The sequence below is a fragment of the Daphnia carinata genome, chromosome 6, assembly GCF_022539665.2.
Source record: "Daphnia carinata strain CSIRO-1 chromosome 6, CSIRO_AGI_Dcar_HiC_V3, whole genome shotgun sequence".
In the NCBI taxonomy this organism is placed as follows: domain Eukaryota; kingdom Metazoa; phylum Arthropoda; class Branchiopoda; order Diplostraca; family Daphniidae; genus Daphnia; species Daphnia carinata.
In genome coordinates, this window is record NC_081336.1 from 8,122,735 (window position 1) to 8,145,089 (window position 22,355).

At 42.2% G+C, this 22,355-nt stretch overlaps 7 protein-coding genes across 7 annotated transcripts; 6 read left to right on the forward strand and 1 right to left on the reverse strand.

Annotated features, from left to right (window-relative positions):
• The first annotated feature begins 30 nt into the window (after positions 1-30).
• Positions 31-4,832, forward strand: LOC130702579 (tar DNA-binding protein homolog 1-like). Its single transcript, XM_057524251.2, has 8 exons — positions 31-850; positions 916-1,085; positions 1,144-1,287; positions 1,355-1,559; positions 1,645-1,968; positions 2,510-2,674; positions 2,738-3,414; positions 3,481-4,832. The coding sequence occupies exons 1-7, from the start codon at positions 610-612 to the stop codon at positions 3,403-3,405; spliced, it is 1,917 nt and encodes a 638-aa protein (XP_057380234.1). The 5' UTR covers positions 31-609; the 3' UTR covers positions 3,406-3,414; positions 3,481-4,832.
• Positions 4,833-6,226: 1,394 nt separating this feature from the next.
• On the forward strand, positions 6,227-6,983 carry LOC130702597 (collagen alpha-2(I) chain-like). The gene is made up of 3 exons (XM_057524271.2): positions 6,227-6,372; positions 6,439-6,675; positions 6,730-6,983. Exons 1-3 carry the CDS (start codon positions 6,234-6,236, stop codon positions 6,966-6,968), a joined length of 615 nt encoding a protein of 204 aa, XP_057380254.1. The 5' UTR covers positions 6,227-6,233; the 3' UTR covers positions 6,969-6,983.
• A 917-nt stretch (positions 6,984-7,900) lies between these two features.
• Positions 7,901-8,705, forward strand: LOC130702596 (ectodysplasin-A-like). The gene is made up of 3 exons (XM_057524270.2): positions 7,901-8,081; positions 8,140-8,358; positions 8,417-8,705. The coding sequence occupies exons 1-3, from the start codon at positions 7,910-7,912 to the stop codon at positions 8,677-8,679; spliced, it is 654 nt and encodes a 217-aa protein (XP_057380253.1). The 5' UTR covers positions 7,901-7,909; the 3' UTR covers positions 8,680-8,705.
• Positions 8,706-10,211: 1,506 nt separating this feature from the next.
• On the forward strand, positions 10,212-11,019 carry LOC130702595 (basic proline-rich protein-like). Its single transcript, XM_057524269.2, has 2 exons — positions 10,212-10,389; positions 10,460-11,019. Exons 1-2 carry the CDS (start codon positions 10,218-10,220, stop codon positions 10,987-10,989), a joined length of 702 nt encoding a protein of 233 aa, XP_057380252.1. The 5' UTR covers positions 10,212-10,217; the 3' UTR covers positions 10,990-11,019.
• A 1,234-nt stretch (positions 11,020-12,253) lies between these two features.
• On the reverse strand, positions 12,254-14,406 carry LOC130702584 (pinopsin-like). The gene is made up of 6 exons (XM_057524261.2): positions 13,878-14,406; positions 13,714-13,781; positions 13,509-13,600; positions 13,216-13,447; positions 12,726-13,152; positions 12,254-12,669 (listed from the first exon to the last, which is right to left on the reverse strand). The coding sequence occupies exons 1-6, from the start codon at positions 14,163-14,165 to the stop codon at positions 12,313-12,315; spliced, it is 1,464 nt and encodes a 487-aa protein (XP_057380244.2). The 5' UTR covers positions 14,166-14,406; the 3' UTR covers positions 12,254-12,312.
• Positions 14,407-16,257: 1,851 nt separating this feature from the next.
• Positions 16,258-19,814, forward strand: LOC130702580 (uncharacterized). Its single transcript, XM_057524254.2, has 4 exons — positions 16,258-16,510; positions 16,570-16,764; positions 16,828-17,900; positions 17,962-19,814. Exons 3-4 carry the CDS (start codon positions 17,871-17,873, stop codon positions 19,765-19,767), a joined length of 1,836 nt encoding a protein of 611 aa, XP_057380237.1. The 5' UTR covers positions 16,258-16,510; positions 16,570-16,764; positions 16,828-17,870; the 3' UTR covers positions 19,768-19,814.
• Positions 19,815-20,290: 476 nt separating this feature from the next.
• LOC130702585 (uncharacterized) lies at positions 20,291-21,626 on the forward strand. The gene has a single exon (XM_057524262.2). The coding sequence runs from the start codon at positions 20,423-20,425 to the stop codon at positions 21,566-21,568; it is 1,146 nt and encodes a 381-aa protein (XP_057380245.2). The 5' UTR covers positions 20,291-20,422; the 3' UTR covers positions 21,569-21,626.
• Positions 21,627-22,355: the final 729 nt, after the last annotated feature.

Below are 22,355 nucleotides of genomic sequence, written 5' to 3' on the forward strand. Positions count from 1 at the left end.
TATGCGTTGTATATGCAAATGACCATTCTTGGTTCTGTTTACAACAGATGGCTGTTTCCACCAAATTTACTAATTCAAATAGGTGGCATTTTCTTTAGATTGAACTATGTCAAACTTTCTGTATTCATCCGCCCACGAGCAGCCTTTTCAAACATAACAAGACGCATATGATTACAACGATAGCGAGAGACTGTGGGAGGTCTGTGACGTTTTGCGTTCCGGGTCTTAAGGGGGGTAGGGGGAAGGGGAAAGAAATCCAGAATGGCGTCTGCTTAACTTTCGTATGGATGAATTGGATGGCTGTGTTGGGTTGGCCGTGCAAGTTTGATGCCTGAGAGAGACGTTTGGCTGTAAATGGTTGTATGTGATGAACTCTAGAGTCAGCTTTTGTATTTAGAGGGTGTGAAAAGTGTGGGATTGAGAGTGTGTGTGTGTTTCTTTCCGAGTGTAAAGATCGGCTCCTTCTCCCTCTTTCCAGTTGTGTACAGCTCGAGTCACCGTCGATGGAAACGACAGCATTTCATTCCCCGTTTGCGATGATTATTTATCCGTACGATCGATCATTGTAAGAGTTGTTAGTACCTCGTCGGTTAATTTACCCGCCTGAAAATGAGCTGCAGCTACATTCAAGTTGCTGAGGATGAAACTGAAGAGCCCATAGAACTGCCCACTGAGGATGACAGTGCCCTATTGCTCAGTACCCTGGCTGCCCAATTTCCAGGGGTTTCGGGCCTCAAGTACAGGGCTCCAGAGTCTCGCTCAATGAGAGGAGTCAGGCTTCTTGAAGGAAGGTTTCAACCACCAGAGGATGGCTGGGGAAACCACGTCTACATCTGTGTGTTCCCCAAAGGTAATATTGCCAATTGCATTCGTGTTTTCATCACACCTATAGAATCTCCTACTTGTTCAAAATAGAAAACAAACGAAAGTCAGATGACCACCCTGAAAACTCTACAGCCAAAACCAAACGGATGGAGATGAGGCTAAAGTGTTCTGACCTCATTGTACTTGGATTACCATGGAAAACATCTGAACAAGACCTAAGGGTGTATTTTGAAAACTTTGGTGAACTTTTGATGGCACAGGTATGTTCCAAACACAATCTTTATCTGCATCTCTTGTATAATGTTTATGTGTGCACAGGTCAAAAAGGATGCAAAAACTGGCCAAAGCAAAGGTTTCGGTTTTATCCGATTCGCCAACTACGATTCTCAAGTCCGCGTTCTATCTCAGCGGCATCTTATTGACGGTCGATGGTGTGACGTCAAAATTCCCAACTCGAAAGCGGTAGATCACATACAAATAGGGAAACATTTTAAATGTGGACAATAAAATTGTTTTATCTTAACAAAAGGGAGGCACCCCACAAGTACCGTGTAAAGTATTCGTTGGCCGTTGCACTGAAGATATCACCGCAGATGATCTACGCGATTATTTTTGCAAGTTCGGAGAAGTGACAGACGTATTTATCCCGAAACCGTTCCGGGCATTTTCGTTTGTCACCTTCTTGGATCCCGAAGTTGCCCAGTCGCTATGCGGGGAGGATCATATCATCAAAGGTAGTAGATGTGCATTACGATTTTTGATGTTAGCCCAAAGACGACCGTGCTTGAATATCTCTCTGTGATTCCATTCGTTTCCGAGCAGGTACGTCGGTGCACGTAAGCAACGCCGCACCCAAGACGGACATCTCTTCTCGTTACACGACTTACCAGCAACCTCCAGCTCACCACCACCATCACCACCAGCAGCAACAGCAGCACCACCATCATCAGCATCAGCAGCAGCAACACCATCACGCCCAGCAGCAGCATCACCATCATCACCACCATCACGCCCAGCAACAACAGCAGTACGGTCACCAGCACCAGCAACATCACACTCCGCCACACAGTCACGGAATGGGCCCACCAGGTCCGTCTAGAGGACCGCCGGCTATTCCATACACAGGAGTACTCCGCGGCCCAGGTCAGGGATATCCATCGTAAAAAAAAACGCAAAAAAAAAAAACAGTAACAAACCAAAATTTAGAAATAAAAGAAGAAGGAAGGGGTATCTTTTTCTTTTAAATTAGTTAACCCTACCTCCTTTTTTTTTTCTTTGGTGTGACGTGGGGAGTGAGTGCGAGTGTGATTGTGTGTTTGGCTGTGTATCTGAGAATGGTGGCCATTTGAGTTCTGATATAGTTCTGACATCGGTAGAGATAATTCAGAAAGTTGTAAATTTTTTTAAAATAATTAATTATTATTTTTTTTTTCTAGTAGAATTATGATTTCTCTCCTCCCCTTTCCCGTTTTTCGTGGAGCCGAAATAAAGTTGTTTTTTTGGGCACTGTTAACGCCTTTTCTCTTTCTATTTTTATTAAGTTTTTTTTTTTTTCATTTTGATTTTTACGAAAACAAATTTTATTAGAATGATTATCATTTAAAGCGTCACATAAATTTTTATTCTTTTTTTTTCTCTTTGCTTTCTTGGTTGTTTTCTTTCTGTGTTGTCTCTTATTTTACAGGTCTTGGAGGGGATGGAATGACTTCCAAAGGCGGGCCTTGGGGTGCAGCTGGGGGTCCGGGTGGTGCATCGGCCGGAGCAACGGCCAATCCATACCACCACCAGGGACCAAATCCTTTCCACCAAGGTGCTGCACCCGGTACTAACTCGGACTGGTGGCATTCGAGTAGTTTACATTCCTCTTGTTCTATTTTTTAATTCAATTCACCTGAGGCATTTCTCATTACAGGTGGAGGTGGACCATCTCCATACCAACCGTCGTCAGTGGGAGGGGCTTGGTCGGGTCAGCCGCCTCCGCATCAACACAGCAATCGTCCACACACGGACCTGCCTAATTTAGCCGCACTGGGATCGTCTTTAGGCCTGACGGCAGCCACGGCGGGCAGTCCGGCTCCACCAGGTGCTGCGCAATTGACGAGCATGGGCGCCCTGAACTTGGGAGCCCTTCCAGTTGGATCAGCTTTAGTAGCGGCCGCTTTGAACCAGGCCGGATGGGGCGGATTGTTCAGTAGCTTGCAAGGACCGCAAGCCCCGCCTCCGCAACAACAACAGCAACAACAGCAGCCGCAAGATGGATCTGGAGGTCCCGGTAGTTACCCGACAGCGGCCCAACAACATCAACAACATCAAGCCATGGCTTCGGTGGGCATGCCGTTACCAGCTCCGAACAACGGACCGGGAGGAGGAGCTTCGGGACTTTTAGGATGGGGGGAAAGTCCCGGTCCGGTGACAGTGGCGACGGCAAGTGGCGTGCAACAACAACAGCAGCCCCAACAGACGGGCACTCCCCAATCGCAACAACAACAGCAGCAACAGCAACAGGCTCCATGGGGCCAGAGACAACAGCAGGAAGACCCCGGTCCTAAAGGACCTCCCTACACCATGAAATACAATTAAGTCGTGACAGTAAGTCAAACATTTTATTATTTTTGAATGAATTTGTTTTTTTGATGATGCGGCCATTTTGAGCAGGTCGGGGAAAGGAAAAACCAAAAAAACACAGTGCGAATAAAAGGAAAGGGAATTTTTGAAAATGCGCGCCAAAAATGTGATCGTGAAATCTGATTTGTGCGAGATAAATTAAAGTACGTGTCATGGCCGCCCTGCGAATTGATTGATGAGTAGACTGACTGAAGTTTGATTGTGGTCGTATCGTGTGTGAATTTTTCTATCTTCTTTTCATAGTAAGAAGAATTTTTTTTGTTTGTTTCTTAAGTAACGAGTTGTTGTGTGTGTCTTTTGTTTACTACCCTTACCGCTATCTTTTGTGTGTGTGTGTGTGTAACCCTGCGCTAATTTGTGGTCCCATCCACCTCCGTGTTTAACATTAGAAATTGGATCCACGAACAGGATAAAAAGCAAGGAGATATTATTTAGCCAGGTGTGTGTGTGTGTGTTCCCTTTTTGGTTAAGTATATTTGTTTTTCTTTAATGCGTTTTGCTTGGGCTGAATTTTTAATTGTTTCTTTTTTTTATCAACTTAAAAAAAAGTTTGTATTTCGGGAGTTCCAGTGTTCTCTTCGTTGGGGGGAAAGCTCTTCAGTTCTAGGTGGTTCAGTCACAAGGAATTCACTCATTTTTTTTTTTTTAAAGGGTGAAAGAAGTCTCTTTTTTTAATCATCTTTCAAGGAGAAATTTTTCACGTAGGGAATAACATTTTTTTCGGAAGACATTAGATTCGTTTGTGACGTGTACTTGTGTAGAAAAAATGCGAACCCAATAGGCTACAGACCGAGGGGGGCCACAAATTCTTTGTGCTTACAGGTGCGTAGCTTAGGAGAGAGAGATTTATTTATTCTGCGCAAATAACGAACGAAAGATTGGAGAAAAGAAAAACAATTTTAAGAGAGCATTTATTTAAAAGTGTAAAGCAAAGAGAATGATTGATTTTCATACCCAAACTTTGTTGGCTCGCACCGAGTCGCAAACGAAAGGTAAACTCAATTTTTTTTCACACGTGTGAATCGTCGCTTATCGCCCAGAATGTCATTAAAAATTCTCTTTATTTTTTAATCCGTCACGTGTGTGTGTGTGTCCCCCCCTTTTTTGCTGTGGCTCTCCTTTTAATTTACCAATCGTTGTCTTGATTGGCTAGTTTGTTTCACGTACCGCAGTGTGTGTGTGTGTGTGTGTTATCCATTTATGATTGTGTGTAAAAAAAAACAGATACAAACCCGCCACACCAAGACTTTTGTTTTTCAAAAATGTGGGTAAATTTGAAAGGTGGAAGATTGTAACACAAAAAACAATTGATGTATGCGACAAACAGCTATGACACCACCACCACATAACCTTCTCTTTCGTGTCACTATGTATATCTATATTGCAATACACACCAATTCGTCACAGAATTACCTTAACCTGCTTTCTTTTAAGGCCAGACGATGCCCCGCCGTGGTCAATTCCGCCAATCGCTGTTTATCTTTTGATTTATTCATTTTTTTAAACTTTCAAAATTCATATTATTCAAATCGCTTATTGACTTAATCTATACAAGGTCATCTTCATTCATCTTCATCGCTTCCTATTTATTCCTCTTGTTTATTATAAGCCTGCTGTATAGGTAGAAGGACCAACAAAAACATTGGTATCGAAGAAGGTCACATGTCCCGATGATTAGCTGCCGGCATCCATGAACCTAGTGGCCATGGGGAGGCTTACGAACAACCTACGTTCTACGATCACCTCTTCTCTACCTCTGTTTTTTGGGTCGATCTTTAACGTGTAGTGAACGGTACTACAGATCGTTTTTTTGTGCCATTTTTAGCCTGGCAAGGCTTTTTTTGTGCCATTTTTAGCCCCATTAAGTAGGCATGGCTCTTCTTTTATCTTTCTTCTTCATTTTTCATATCTTCATTCTATCGTAGTCATTTGATGTCCGAAGCGATGAGTTGAAGAATCTTGAGAATTTGATTTGAAGAATCTTGCGTTGTCTTGAGAATCCGATGTGAAGAATCTTGCGTTGTGATGAATCTTGAATGGTGGGTGGGAGGGAGGGTGGTGGGAGGAGTGGGAGGGAGGGCTTGGAAATTTGGAGTTGTCGGGACTTGAACCCGGGGCCGACAGAATACAAAGCGTGGGTGATAACCACTGTGCCAGGACCGCACATCCCAACCTAACTTTGCTTTGCTTTTGATATCATCAGGTATAAATAGGTATCGTATGTATAAAACAAATGAGTGACGCATGCCGCTGTAGTATAGATCGCGGCTGCCATGCTGTTATCACGGGTTCGAATCTTTGTTATTATATTATTTATTATTATTTTATTATTTTCTTTAATAATTATTAATTATTAATTATATTATTTTATTATTTTCTTTAATAATTATTAATTATTAATTATATTATTTTATTATTTTCTTTATTATTATATTATTTATATTATTTTTTTAGAGAAAATTTAAACTTGCACACAAAATAAAACATAAAATACGAAACCTTGACCAAATCTATTTTCAAAAAAACTGCCTTCCTTTTCCGAAGAATTGGCCTCAACTGGCCAAAGTTATTCTAACGAATTGACCTTATAACTCCAATCATTTAATCAGTCATCGTCAACATCTGTGGAACGATGGCGCACCTTTAACGTCTTCATCAATTTAAAACGTGCACTACGAATAATGGCCAGCCATCGAGCAGCATAAACTAAGGCAACGTTTGAACAACGTATAAAAGGTGGTGGACGATGGACGTAGAACATCAGAAACGAACCAACAGCAAAGATGTTCTCTCCTCTACTTTTGTGCAGTTGTTTCATCGCTTTGATGACCATCGGCCATGTCCAAAGCCGAATGGATTACACGACATACGGCAATCTGTTGGCCCTGCTGGCCGGCAATGCTGAGCCTGTTGAGAGTCACGGTAAGTTCTTAAACATTCAAAGTCTATATTTGATTAATGTACTCAGTTTGGATGTTTTGTATGCAGCACGAATTTACAGTGCCAGGCCTGCATTTAATTATCCAGCTGCTTACGGTCCATACGATGTCTATAGTCCAACGAACCAACCAGCAGACGAAACTGAAGTTGATTTCTTTCGTTCGGGAGCTGAGCCCCGATTCTTTGGAATCAAGAAACATTTATTGATGTCTGCTTTGAGAGGTCCACCAGGCCCTCCTGGCCCCCCTGGCGGTGTGACTCCTGCACCTGCTCCTGCTCCGGCTCCTGCTCCGACTCCTGCTCCGGCTCCTGCTCCGACTCCTGCTCCGGCTCCTGCACCCGCTCCAGCTCCGACTAATGTTGGGCCTCCTGGACCACCAGGTCCTCCCGGCCCTGCTGGTGCAGTTGGTTCAGCTGGCCCACCAGGCCCAGCTGGTGCTGATGGTCCTCCCGGTCCAGCCGGCCCTGCTGGTGCTATTGGTCCAGCAGGCCCCCCTGGCCCCGCTGGTCCTGCAGGTCCCGCTGGCCCTGCTGGTCCCGCTGGTCCTGCAGGCCCCGCAGGACCTACTGGCCGTTAAACATTAAATTGACCCAACCTAATGGCCTCGTCGGTTTTTGGTTCTGCGTGAATGGGCTCTTAAGGGAATGGCGAATTCTTAAATGAAAAATTAGTTTCAATTTTGTATCCATTAGAAAATGTGTAATTACAATGAATAAACAGAGCAACGCAAATGTTTTCTTCGTCTCTATTAATTCAATTTAAAGTGTATCGTTGAAAGACATTCCACAACACGCAATTGCTATAGTTGAATTGCTAATGAACTTTCGTCCTATTCGCTTTCGTACTCATTATATGATACTCTCCGATGAATTCATAGACGTCATTTCTATCAAATTTCTTCTCGTAATGTTTTGGTTGTTGAAAAAAGATCAAAACACAAAAGTTAAACTGATACGTAAGACACTGTACGACGTTGTTCTGTCGTATCGATACGAGCCTAATTGAAATGGTGTTTTGTTTGAACGACATACCGGGTATTCATTTACAAGATAGTTTTACCTGTGCAAAGGTAAAATGAAGCCTTCATTAAGGATTGAAAAGCTCTTTAAAAAACGTTTTAATAAAAAGAGAAATTGGATATGTCGGTGCACTCGTAATCGAATTACCTTGAATTGTATAAATGCATTTGAAAACATTCGCTTTGTTCTTTCGTGTTCGAGTGGCGAAACCACCAGCCGTCTGCAACGATCAAGTGAACGATTCATCACCGTCAAACGCGATCCTCATGAATACGGAAACGACGCACCCATAATGTTCTTTTTATGAATTTAAATTCACGGCACACGACAAGCCAACCACTGTCGGAATTCTACGGTAAAACAAAAGACGATCATCACGGGGGATCGAAAGGCGCCAATGACCTACGTGTCCATGTTGCACGTCCTCACTTTCAAGGTATGAGTATAAAAGGAGGCACATCATGGACCAAAGAACATCAGAAAGCAACAAACAATCAACATGGTCACTTCACTCGTCGTCTGCAGTTGTTTGGTCGCTCTCTTGACCATTGGTTCGGTCAGCACCGATGGTCATGTAGAGCCTTACACGGCCGCACTGTTGGCGCTGCTCACTGGCAATCCGGAATTCTATCCGGCTATAAACCAATATCAGAGGAGGATTCCTCAACAAGGTAATCATTCGAATGTTTTGATTTCACTCTGATTTTCATGTGTATGGATGTTGAACAGGACGACCTTACTATTCGAACGTCATCGCCCACTATCCGCGTTATTATCCGGCTTATCCACCTGATGCGGATTTCTTGAGTTATCCGCAAACGTTTGATCAACGTATTGTACAAGATGATGAATCTGAAATGAATTCATTTCGTTCTGGATCTGCGCCCCGTTTCTTTGGCAAGAAAGTCCCAATTTCGGGACTCTTATCGGCACTGAGAGGACCCCCAGGTAATTTGTTTATATTCATTCATTTCTTATGTTTTTCTAATCAATTTGGTTTGCGTAGGTCCTCCAGGCCCTGCTGGAACTCCATCACCTCCACCAGGTCCTCCAGGCCCTCCAGGCCCAGCTGGCCCAGCTGGTCCAGCCGGTGCAGTTGGCCCCGCAGGTCCCGCAGGCGCTGATGGTCCCCCCGGACCTGCCGGCCCAGCAGGCCCTGCAGGTGCTGATGGCCCTCCTGGCCCTGCTGGACCACCTGGCCCAGCTGGTCCTGCAGGTCCAGCAGGTCCAGCAGGCCCAGCAGGTCCAGCCGGACCTCCAGCTCTTTAAGAAAAATGTTTTTAATCAAATGAAATGTTAATTAATCAAATAAAGGGCTAGTGATTGGGGTTTTCGGGATTAGAGAAGAATCTTCTAGACATTGGGTTTATTAACCATAAAAATAAAGTATTGTATTTGCTGAACATGTTGCATTGGAATTGAATAAACGATAATTCAGTACTTGATGTTTCTATCGTCTTGCAAAAGGCTTTGATTTGTGTACGAATAATACGACAAGATTAGAAATTCAAATTTGCCCGCACAGCGTGATTAAGTGTCGGCAAAAAAACAAAGGCGGTGTTTATCTTTGGCACGTTCACGAAGGTGGACGGCTATTCAGACAATAAAGACCTCTCCCATCAACTCGTGTTTTTGCCGACAGGTGTGCAAACAATTCCTCCTACTAAAACTCTTCCATCCTCGAAAGCGCATGGAACACTCCATCAGCGTCCAGCACTTGACTTTATTTCTTAATTCATTGTTAAAAATCCCAACGCGTGTTCCATATCCCAATGAATGAGTGAGAAAACTGCACAACTGAAATGATTTAACATTGATCTATTTGAGAGCTGGACGGCCTTGGCTAGAAAAACAAACGATGCAGGGCCTTAACCCTTTCGAGCAATTTTTGAAAGCTACATCCAAAAATAAGCTGCCCTTGGAACGTCGGCTGGAATCGATCGGCTAAAGGTCAACATCCGCTTTCGTTTTAGCCTTCCACCGGTTCAAAGCTCTCCAATCGTTTTCCATAGTTTGTTTCAAGGGTATGCATGTAAAAAGGGCCCCATTCGTTACACAAGAGATTGATACACGGCCGTGATTCTTTGATTGTACAGGTCGAACCATACGAAATGCTATATCCCGGTCTAAAAACAAAACATCCTATCCGCCTTTTTGGATAGGCTGAAATGGACATCACGCTGGGTTAGACGTTTGTGTGGGAGAGTCCGTTCAATCACTTGCGTCAAACTTGTGTTGCAGGCTAAACTTTAACACGAAAATTTTCTTGACTTTCAGATTAGGTTAGGTTAACCGGAAAATTCGTGTTTAGATCACCTTCGATATTTGCATGATGGAAGGGGTTGAATTCAATCATCGCGCAAACAGTTAAATGAATTTCCAGCGAGGCTGTTTCTTATTCTTATCGTATCTTTAATAGCCAATCTAATTCTTTTCTATAGTGTCCATCACGGCAGACGGTCATTGTACAGGGCATGGTATACGGTCTGCGTGAATCGAGCAATACATGAATAAGAAGATTACGTACTCTCCCGTGAATGATCCGTCATCGTCAAAGAACACCCACGAACCATTAAAGAAAGGAAATCAAAGACGCCACTATGCCTTTGGTATGTAAATGGGCAACACAACCGATGCTGAAACAAAACGCTTTGCAAATCAAGATAAAATCATTCTTGTGTAATGCGCTTCCTCACAGCGTGTCAATGTCATCCCGCTATTGCCCCGCAACACACCTATACACAATTGAAGTATAAAAGGAGGCACATCATCGACAGAAGAACATCAGACAGCAACCAACAATCAACATGGTCAGTTCACTCGTCGTCTGCAGTTGTTTGGTCGCACTCTTGACCATTGGTTCGGTCAGCACCGATGCCCCGCTAGAGCCATACACAGCCGCTCTGTTGGCACTGCTGACCGGCAATCCGGAATTCTATCCGGCCGAAAGCCAGTACCAGATCAAATATCCCAACTACGGTAATCTTAATGTTTGAAACTTGTTTCTTTATGATTTTTTAAAAATTGTTGTTGTTGTTTTTGGATGCAGCACGGACTTATGTGAGACCTGCGTTTTATTATCCAACGGCCTACGGTCCAGTGTATCCATCAGCACCGCAATACGATTTCTACCGTCCCAATCAAGCGCAGATTATGTCGCCAACGAACCAACCAGCAGATGAAACTGAAGCTGATTTCTTTCGTTCAGGATCGGAGCCCCGATTCTTTGGAATTAAGAAACATTTGTTGCTGTCTGCTTTGAGAGGTCCACCAGGCCCTCCTGGCCCTCCTGGCGGTGTGACTCCGGCACCTGCTCCAGCTCCTGCTCCGGCTCCTGCACCCGCTCCAGCTCCGACTAATGTTGGCCCTCCTGGACCTCCAGGACCACCCGGCCCTGCTGGTGCAGTTGGTGTAGCAGGCCCACCAGGTCCAGCTGGTGCTGACGGTCCTCCCGGTCCAGCTGGCCCTGCTGGTGCTGACGGCCCTCCAGGCCCAGCTGGTCCTCCTGGCCCTGCAGGTCCCGCTGGCCCAGCAGGTCCCGCCGGTCCAGCAGGTCCCGCAGGACCTGCTGGCCGTTAACCTTTTAGTTCAACTTAACCTAATGGCAAACGAGCATGTTCTCCGCGTTGATTTTCGGTTATCGGTATTATGTTAAATGTGAATGGGCTTTTGAGGGATAGGTGTTATCTTATAGTAAGCATGTATCAAATCATCATTTTGAATTTCTTTTCAATGAATAAACGGTGCAAATCTCACAAGGCTTTACGTTCTTCTTACGTCATGACCCCATTCCTAATTGATCGATACAGAAGACCCTGTTCGATTCGACATTATTCAACCAAGGAAATCAGTTGGATCGCAGCAAGACGTGGGATGCATATCTAGTCTGATTTATCATTTTCCAGTTGTTTGTCTTCTTCTGCACGCCTCCTACTGTACACGATACGCACCCCCGTTTCTTGCTGAGGTGGACAAGAGGCTAATCGTATATACCTTCCTATTATTTCCCTTTACGTCATTATCTGATTTACCGTGTACCTTTTTCAGGACCCAAAGATTACAAGTAAAATAGACGGTAATGAGATCAATGATATTCAAATCACGTCATGGGATACGAATGTAATCGTAATAGACGGTGCTTTGTCGAACGTCATCCTATTCATTGGCTAGCCTATATCTCGAGTCCTCATTAAACAACGGATTGAACTGACGTCTGAAGTGGATTCGAGTGAGACTCTGTTCGAATCATCGATGTGTAACACATTTTTCAAAAGACAATGTCTACAAAAAAAAAAAGCTTGAACTGCGCAGGGAGTATTAAACAAGTTGTGCAGGCGTAGGGAACATCTGATCGCTTTGAAACTCGATAGATATTGAAAAAGAAAGAACCATCTGGAATTCTCATCATTAAGTTGAAAACTTAAAGAAATGGTTACACATGTCGTGTATTCATGACATCGAAACATTCGCTGCACAGCATGTTAAACGATTTCAGAAAATAACACTGTCAACTCGGGAGGATGCCAGGACGTGATCAGATTTACTTGTTCGAGCTTTTGGATGCACATTAATTCACTAGGGCCCAAATAGACGGTGAGTTAAACGTGTACACATTATATAGACAGTGCAACATCAACACACAATGATGCCTCAAACGAGAATGCTCGTGTGTGTAGGAAATTGAAATCGATAAAGCGCTTTTCATGCGGTCGGTACGCTGTTGCTAAGCGAGTCGACAGGTTTATGTGCATTATGTAAACCGGCACACGCTGTTACCCAGCAAAACGCAATTTCCTCCACGTCAAAATAAAAAAAGAAGACATTTTTTCAATGATGTCGTTTCTGTATTAAAACAGATTTTTTCTTTGAATTCGGGGATTTAACCGTAATTGTTTTTTTTTTTTATTCTGGTAGACGTAACAAGTGGATCCGATGAACGCCCGAATTGTGGAGAAACCTTACAATCTCCAAGGAAACGGGCTCTTCTTGTCCTGGAGTTAAATTATTCGATTGGATTCTTGTTTCTGGAACAACGGGGCATTCTTTCACATCGCTGACGATCGTTTCTACTGGACACGTAGTCTGTTGACTAGAGTCAGATGGTAAGCTCATCATTTTGCTCAGCTGGCCAGCAGCCGACAAGTCCAGCAGTTCTCTCGGTTGTTCGTTACTTGATGTTCCAGCCACCATCCCATGATTGTAAGCATCTCTTTGCCTCCCAAGAAATCGTACCGAAAATTTCTCCCAGGCCATTCGAAACTGTTCAAAAAATTCAAAATCAAATTCTAAAATCGTAAGGTGCAACAATGCCATACCTGAGTGTTTAAAAACCCGTAAATAATTGGGTTGAGAACAGCTGATGTTTTGGCAAAGAGGCAAGGTATAGTTGCTAAAGCAGGTGAGCTTGTTACGCTATCGTTACGTCTACCGCTAAACACCTCAACGAGGGCCAATATAGCGTAGGGTGTCCAGGCTACCATGAAGGCACCAATCATGACGGCCACCATGACAGTCGATCGTTTTTCGGCCGCGTCGCTTCGACGATTTTTCTCTTTTTGCGGTTGAACGCGAATTTGCATACGAGCTCTCTGATTGATTTCTCGTTTCACTTTGCGCACGACGCGTAAGATGCTCGAATAGGAGGTGATAATGGCCACCATCGGAAGAAATAATCCCATTGTGAACATGTAGAAAATGTAGGACCGATTGCCGTCCATCTTTAATTCCCAATTGACTGAACAGCTAATTTCCATACACATTTTTTTGTTTTTAATAGATTTTAAATGGAGACAGTTTATGATTTACCTGATGTGGGCGGCTTCACGGCCGTAATGGCCCCAGCCGAGCAACGGTGGGCAAGTGACGGCCAATGCGTACATCCAAATGCTGGTTAAAAGAAGAGCAGCTTGACGATGGCCAAGACGGGCACTACGATTAGTAAAAGCGCTAACTCGGTTCGGTGGATGCAGATGTTTTTGAACGACCAGTTTGCATCGAAAAATGGCCAATGCCGATAGCGTTGTAATTGATCCAATACCTGGACATGATTAAGCCATCAATTTGTCTTTGCAATATGTGTTTTTCTGATATATATATACCTGCTGTCGATGTAATCATAGCGTAGGCCGTGCATAATTCTTTACCGAAAGGCCATCCTGAATGTAGGGCAGCGGCAATAGAGACGGGCGCACTATCGTTGATTGTATTATTTTTTTCCCGCCCCACAAAAGAAAAATGACCGTTACAAATCAATCAATAACAACTGTAAGGTTTTTTTTTTATATTAAAGAAAAATAAAACCACCCGAAGCCTGCGATGATGCCATCAGCGCAAGCCATGTTAAGGAGCATCCAATTTAAGGGCGTCATTTTCTGTGATGCATTCCGTACGAATAAATTTAAAAACAAACAAACAAAAGATAACGCGACAAAAGATTTAAATAAAAGAAAATGGTATGTAAAAAATACCTTTGGATCATTTAAAAGTACGATGATGACGATGATATTGAGACTCACTCCGAGAACGCTAATGAAAAACAAATAAGCGGCCGATGCCTTATAAGCCCAGATGGGCATTAATTGAAGGCCGGAGACGGTCATCAGACCGTCGGAGATGTTGCTAGTCGTAACAATAATGAAATGATGACGTGGCACGTAGTCGGATTCTGTTACGGAAGTCTTCTGGTTCATGCTACCAACGCACAGGACGAAACTCATCAAAACGATGAGCGTTACGCTGCCCACCTCCGATGGCATATTATTTTGATGCTTGTTACAAAAAACGTGTAGTAGCGTCTATAACAAACGCCACAAAAATCAAACAACAATTTTTTTGTGTCTTGCTTTTATATATTTTCGTGTAGCACGCACCAAGCGGGAGAAAAAAATACAAACGATGTTTTTAAAACGTAATCGATCGATATGCAAAGGTGTTTGCAGACGATGTTAAGATGTTCACCAATATCACACACGAATCTCACCAAGCAAAGTGGTTAGTTTCTTTATCCATGGTTTAGAATGTCGTATTTGTGATGTAGAGGAGCAATAAACAGAAAGTTAATCTGTTCTTCGCAACATCGTGATTGCAACTGGTGTGGACCTGTGAACCGGAACTTGCGTCCAAGTTTGAACCTGCGCACCAATCTATAACGTCTGGCGAACGTTTTCAAGTAAGTTTCATTTTGGTGGGTTGTAATAGGATTAATAAGAGCCCCGACAAGATTGTATTATAATTACTGCCTATTATAATATCTTCAAAGACCTCATTTTTCTAGCTTTCTCCTTTCATCTATTACTTAACAAGTTTGATGACTTCAACGGCGTCTTTTATAAATTCTTTTGTTAATTTTTCCAAATTGCTTTTTGTGTGGAATCCATGTCGATGTAACTAGTTGGATTGCACTCTGCAACAGTTGTCGTGATGTTTATTGAAAGGTATTCCGATATTAAATTTTAAGAAGTAATTTGCCGTAGCAGCCGAGCACGACGACATTTTGAATTAGACAAAAAAAAAAAAGCCAAGGCTATTGCTTTTCTTTGATTCACGTCTATAGCATATCCGTTTTATTTTCATATTCATATGCTCATCCCATTTCGAATGAGATGTTTTAAGGGCCTATTTGATGAGTGTTTATGACTTCCATCATCAGTGGCCTTGGTAGAACCTAGTTCAAAACACCCACTGCAAGTAGACTAGAAAAACATTGGGCTGTTAAAATAGCGACAGAAATCAATACTCGTCTACCAAGACGTTTTATCTAAACCAAACCCTACGCGATTTTCGAAGAAAATTCTTTCATTCTTTAGTGATGCTCACAAAGTCGTTCCTGTGCAATTCAGGTTTCAGACGACAACAATAATCAGCTTCTTAAAACGATTCACGGGTTGCTGATTTTTGCCAAACAAAATTATTTAACATACTCTTACAAAAGTATTTTTTTGGGCGAAATCGGAAATGATTATCAGACATGACAATCTCCGGCAAACTTTGTGGGCTTTGATCAGATCTATTCGGATAATGTTTGGCTCATTGTCATGACAACAATCGGTTTGCTAACATATTTTTTTCAATAGAGTTGACAGTCTGCTATGATTGCTATAATTGAACTTGACTACTTTCCTCGAACGTTCTGCATTTTCTCCTCAAACTCCAGCAAAATGTCATATGAAATTGTTGATATACGCCCACTGCGTAACTGTCCCCCTTTTTTTTTTAAATGAAAAATACGCGTCAGTGCAAGATTATCTCAAAAAGGCAACGTGAAAAAAAAGGTAGAAATGTTTTTTAAAAGTTATTGATCTGCTTCTTTCTTTGCCATGTTGTAGTTTGGATTTTTCTTATGTGTATATACACAGAGTGACCCTTTTGTGTACTGGGCATGGATGGGGAAAGTTTGTTTGAGCGTATACAAAGGAGGTAAGGGTTTAGTCGGCCATTTTTTACATAACGAAAAACTCCGGAAAAGGAGTGGGCGCCAAAAAAAATCTCTTGACTACACACGTCGAGTAAAACAATAGGTAAGCTCAACTTTTTCTATTTTTCAAGTTTGGTTCAGGTGATATTCAACTATGCCAATTATACCAAGTTGGAACTTAAGAGTTTCAACTATAATCCTCAGAACAATACTTTGCATGTGTGGTCAAAAGTATATACCTGAATGCAATTTAACTCCAATTTTATTTTAAAGATAGTAGGTTGAATGTTTTAACTTTCAAAAGAGTGTGTGAATTAAGAATAAGTATGTGCAAATCCTTTTTTGTTTGGCTGTTTGTATATGACCTTCGCTCTACATCAACCATTCATTTTTGAGAATGTGTTGCAGACAGCCTGCGAAGGTCATTCCAAATTGAAGTTTAAAGCTTTAATCTTATCCATTCTATTTCAATCCTGGTATACACAGCCCATTTAATCTCTAGATGATGGATATTGTCTCTGCTATGTCAGGTGTAAGCTTCAGGTGCACAACCCAGGATCTAATTGGAAACGAACCTGAAACGTCCACTGACACCAGAGATCGTTCTCGTGACATTGTAGAATGTGATCAAGTTGTAGTTTCACAGACAACTATTGCCGTAGTTGTTATCAACACCTGAAACTCCTGGTAATCTGAAAAAAACTTTTATGTCTACGTGACTTACTTTGGCCTACGTTTTTGTTTAGAAAATTCACCTGAGCTTATTCACGTGTGTTAAGATGGAAAGAACATCCCTCGATCTCCAAGACGCTTTAAATCATTTATAATAAGAAGCTTACACAACTTGCCCCTAGAGATGGGCCGTGGCTTAACGCATAATACAAGGCACGGGTTCTTCCGGAAACTTCTGAACAAAGTTTTGAAATAAAGTTTTGTTAATGGTAAGAAATGTAAAATTTTTTTCTAAACTGAATGCTGCTTGTTCAATGTAGTTTTAAATGCAGAAGCATTGGAGGTTGGATATATTGATGAGCACACCGCCTACAGTTACCATAGGGCATGGCGTCATTCATGAGAACATCCGGAAAAGCTAGCATTCAGCAGGTTATGGAACACGATTTTCATGCAGCTAAATAACAACCCAAGTTTTAGTTTTACACAATATTTACGTTAACATTGGCAGAAGTATAGCAAAATGAATCCAAAGTTGTTCCTCCCTCTTCCCTCCCCAAGTTTATTTCCTTAATTAAGTCGAGAGGGTTTGGAAAGTAAAAAAAAAAAAAAAAAAGCCCATGTAAAGATGGATACGGACACACAAAATGCAATACCCTTCCTATTTCAGTTGCATGGGTACAGCAGAACATCACAACTGATTGTCATTCTCTCATTGTGTACCAGTAAGGACCATGGCTGTTCAGATCGTTGTTACATTTTTAATCTAGTCAAAGGACTCGACCTAATCTCAGTGTGATATTGTGAAGATGCCCAGAAAATGGGCAAAATTTTCGTTGTTGGGGAGTTACACCATCCCCTGGATACAAGCCAGAGAATTGTATGTCCCCTGAAATTTCCAGTGTGATCCTGACAATCTAATATTCCTTAAGATTAATCTTTGGGTTGGGACTAAAAAATTGGAAATTCCATGTCGAAATCGCAGCGTCCAACCTAGCGTCATTGATGCTAAACGGATTCAATTTGTTTGTTAAAGATATTGTTTCTATTTACATAATTTTCTCCACTTGTCACATGTACGGATAACACTTTGTGTTTTATGAATATTTGAACTTGTTTGTCGGTTCTCCTTTCTGCCCAGTGTTTTATGTATACCTGTTGATAGGTGGTCTATGCTTAGAGTTGGTGTTATATCTCTTATCATGTACAGTCCTAGAGATAACATTAATCCTATTAATTCATGTTCTGTCTGTTGAAATAGGGCCCAGTTTTATTTGTGTGTTGTTGTTTCGGTTTCATTTTTGTTCGCAGTCTCGTTGGGTGTTGGAATGTATGCGATGTCTGCATCCATTTCAGAAATTTTCTTTTACCCTCAATGTCACTGGAATTCGTTTACGCATCTGAGGTTAGTAACGAAACTTTACCTCGTCTTCGTATTTCACTTTTATTTTATTTTTCTAAATTAGGGATGCCAGGAATGTGTTGCATTGTGCGCCAATCCCGCCGTGATTGAAGATCGAATCGAACGTTCACGTCATCGCAGCAAAAGCGAAGTGTCTTCTATTCGTTCAAACTGCAAGTATCGCGTCTACGCTTCCTTCGAAATCCTCTTGGAAAATTCTGCAGATCCGAACGGTGTTCCAAACGCCATTTTTATGTTGTGCCGTCATTACACGTACGACCAACTCATCGAACTGATCGGATTCTTCGCTCAATCTGGTGTTGAAATTCATCACGCCAGCACGGGATCTGCATCAGTTTCATTTCTTTGTCGTTACGACATTGATAATGTGATTAACTTGATTCAAACACTCGTTCAACACGACTGTATCTCTTCGCGGATTTGTGACGCACTTGTCCAGCTGCTTCGCAATGGCGTCAGTGATATAATTAACCGAATTCGGACGCTCATAAACCACGGCATTGAAAACGTTCGTCTAGATTGTGATTCCGGGAACGGCAACGTAGCAGAAGATGTGAAAACTATTTTATTTAAATTAGACGGTGATGTCATCAATTCACGTACTGAAAAGTGCCAATTGAAATCCATTTTGAAATCGTGTCGGCCAACCGTGCACGTTAAAATCCATTCGCCGTTACATCGACGGATGATCTACAATCATCAGATCGATTACGTTGATGAATCTGGATTGTTAAGTTTTAACATGAGAGAAAACAGCATTTTTCTTCCAGCTTTCAGAGACTGGCAAACAATTCACGTTGCGTGGCACTGCCCAGAAGTCGTTGCCGGACAACTTGATCAGCTCATTTTTAGTTACCTGGACAACCATTCACATCGGCGTGAATTGTGCGAAAAATCGGCAGGCAATTGCGATTGGTGTCGTGTTGGATCTGATGTCGATGAGTACCTCAACAGGTTGATGGACAAGGTTGAAGAACTGTGTTCCCTTTTCGCAGCCGAACGACTGATCCATTACGGAAGTTCGGCGGAGAAAACCAACATTTTCCGAGCTAGTGAGTTCGACCGAGGTGTCGTTTTGAAAAATTTCCGCCAGTCTTCATCTGATCCTAATCAGATCGTCTACACGGGCAACGATCCGGCTTTCGTGGCCTTCAAAGACGGCGAATCTCCAATCAATTCAAGTGTCCTACTCTTTTTATTCATGAACACGATCACGGACGCTGTGGAACGTGTTCACAGTGTCCACGTTTTCGCACCGACAGTTGCCTACGGTGAAACGTGCGTCACAATTTATTTCCTCTATCGTGGAAGACATCCTTCGGCCGCGGTGAAAGTTAGCGTCGACATCACGATCGCTGTCAAAGCGGCCGAACAACCGGCCATGATCTCTAACGGCTGGTTTGTTTCAGACGACGTCGAAGGTGTCGTCCTTTTAGTACCCCATCGACGTGGCGTCGGCAGCCAATGGCGTCTATCTTATCCGACTTTAGAGCGGGACATGCTACTTCACGCAGGTGAACAAGTTTCGCGAGTGTATCAGTTGCTGAAGTTCTTGGCAGCTCTCCATCACTCCAAGGGGAATTTTAAGCGCGAAATACCGAGGAAATCCAGTCTGTCGTCATACGCCTTGAAGACTTGCTTGTTCCGTTACATGCGCCATAACTACCAACCTCCTCCGTGGCAGCCGGAAGACGCCCTCCGTCACGCCGTGGGCATTTTGCGTCAATTTCCTATTCATTCGTGTGAGATGACGTCGTATTTCAACAAAGAGATTGTTGTGTTCAACGTCACGCCGAAGAGTAGGAAAGCTGTCGCAGAAATCATTTCTGTCTTAAATAAATTGGTGTAATAATTATATTGTTTACCTTTGATACTTTTGTTAAGTACTTAAACGAGTTTATTATGCACTAATACGCTGACGCACAGTGCGAAATATCGTATAGTGTTTATATGCTTGTATATTTTCGTGTGAATTTTAATCTCAGATTGACTGTGTTGTCTGTTTGCTTATCAAATAGACCAATGATCCTAGTAAATGCAACTCGGATTGGTTTAATCAAAGTTTAAGATTTACATATTACCAGTAAATCATGGACTACTCACGAAAATGGCTAAACGTGTAATGAAATAAGAATGCAAGTGTAGTTTTACATTTGCGTTGTTCTTAAGTTGTCACGTACAAAGTGACGTCAGCCTGTTCAAGTCCTTGAATGTGTGCATGTTATCCGACAACGATTGACGTGTTTCCAAAAACGCTGAAGACAAATTTCTACTTGAAGTTTTACTTTAACAACATGAAGGTAATAAAGTATAATATGTTACACTTAACTACACCCTCAATCTAAATTGTTCTACATTTTTAGGTGCTGATGTTAGCGATTGTCTTGCTAGTCTTTCCCATCGATGCCATACTAGTGGACACTACAAACAATCAAGGAAAAAGCTACCCAACAACGTACTTGGAGAAAGAATGGAACGAAGAACCACTGAAAAGCAAAAGATTAATGATAACGAACGAAACTGAAGAATTGGATCTCTGTAATTTCAACACGACAGAAAAAAACATTTGTTTACCCGATTTTGATGAGTGGAAACGTCTTCACGCAGCTTGGCATTGTCAAGAAAAGAGCAACAACATTCTTGGCCCGTTAATTTTTCGTTACCTGGAGAAACATTCGCACTCACGCGAGCAATGCGATGCATCACCAACCACTTGCAATTGGTGTCGTGTTGGAAAAGATGTCGAAGAGTACCTGGAACTGTTGATGGACAACGTAGCAGAGCTATGCCCGTTATTTGCAATCAGTCAGTTAGTCCACACTGGTAGTTCAGCTGAAAAGACCAACATTTTTCTAGCTAGTGAATTCGATTATATAGCCATTTTGAAGTATTTCAGTCAAACGCCGTCAGATCCCAACGAAGTTATTTACATTGGCAGTGATCCAGTTGTTCTAAAAGATGCAAATGGAGCAGTTAACGCCAGTGAATTATTAAATCTCTTTAAGAAGTGCATCTTCGAAGCAGTGGAACTTGTCCAGAGCGATATCTTATCGTTCCCCAAGATCATTCTGGGTAGAACTGGTGTCACCATCTATTTCATTCACGGTGGAAGATATCCTTTGGACCCTATGAAAATCAGCGTCGATTTATCAATTGGCGTTATGATTGTTCAACAGCCACTTGAAATTTGGTTCATGAAAGATAATAGCAACAATGATGTCATACTTGTCCCCCAACGTCCTGATGCCGGGATTCAATGGCGTCCTACATATCCCACGTTAGAGAGGGATATGTTACTGCGTGCAGATGCTTCAGTTGGTCGTGTCTATCAATTACTCAAATTTCTGGCAGCCCTTCATCACAGCAAAGATAACATCGAACGAGAAATTCCGAGGAAATCTAGCTTGACGTCGTATGTCTTGAAGACATGTTTGTTCCATTATATGAGTCGGAATTATTGGCCAGAAGAAGCGACGTGGTATGGAAAAGATGCACTCCAACATGCAGTGGGTGTTTTGGAGTATTTCCTGTTAAATGCGACAGAGATAACGTCATTCTTTTTCAAAAATCGAGTCGAATTTAACATCACTTTGGAGAGCAAGCAAGCTGCGATGGAAATCATCGCCATGTTGAACAGAATCAATCCATAAAATATTGCAAAGTCGACCAACGTAAAAGGAAACTGATTACACACAGTTATTGGTATTCGTGTTCTTTTTGATTACGTAACGCATGTTAGTCATTGGCTTGACGGTTTTCAGGTTAGATCTTAAGTAAACAGTAATTCGAACTAAACGTACCTTTAATCTTGACCCAGCTGGTTTAGTTTTTGATCGTAACAAAGGGAAATTATTCTCGTGATACGATGGTGTATCTTTCATGTCGGCAAAATCCTCATTAAACTGGATTGCCACTCAGGCATGATACGTGTTGCTAATAGTAATTGAGTCCCAATTAACTTACTAGTTAATCATTGCCTTCTGAAATTGTGTAGTTACCGAGAACTTTTAGTTACGCGATCGGTGCTCGGCTTTCTAGGAGGATTACACCAAAACCTAATAGATTTCTTTCTGTGTGCGTCAGGCCCAAATGTGGCATGGTATTTGTCAAATTTATTAATAGCTTTGTCATTCCCATCTGGTTTATTCATTTATGCACTGAGCTTTTGGATCATTTTGGTCACGAGCACGTAAGACGCACAGTTGACGTGAGTTTCGTACTGCAGATTTGCTTAGACTGTATTGTAAACAACGAAACGCAACTTTGAAAGCAGCAAATCCTTTTGGGAAGGGTCAATCCTATTTGTTTTTTTTTTCGGGTATGAAGGTGGTTTATGAAATAAGAGGATTTATGCCTACGTGTTTCATGTCACGAATTTTTCATTATCTTGCATACATTTCCAGGTACTGTTTAGCCTTATTTCTTTGTGGAAGAAAC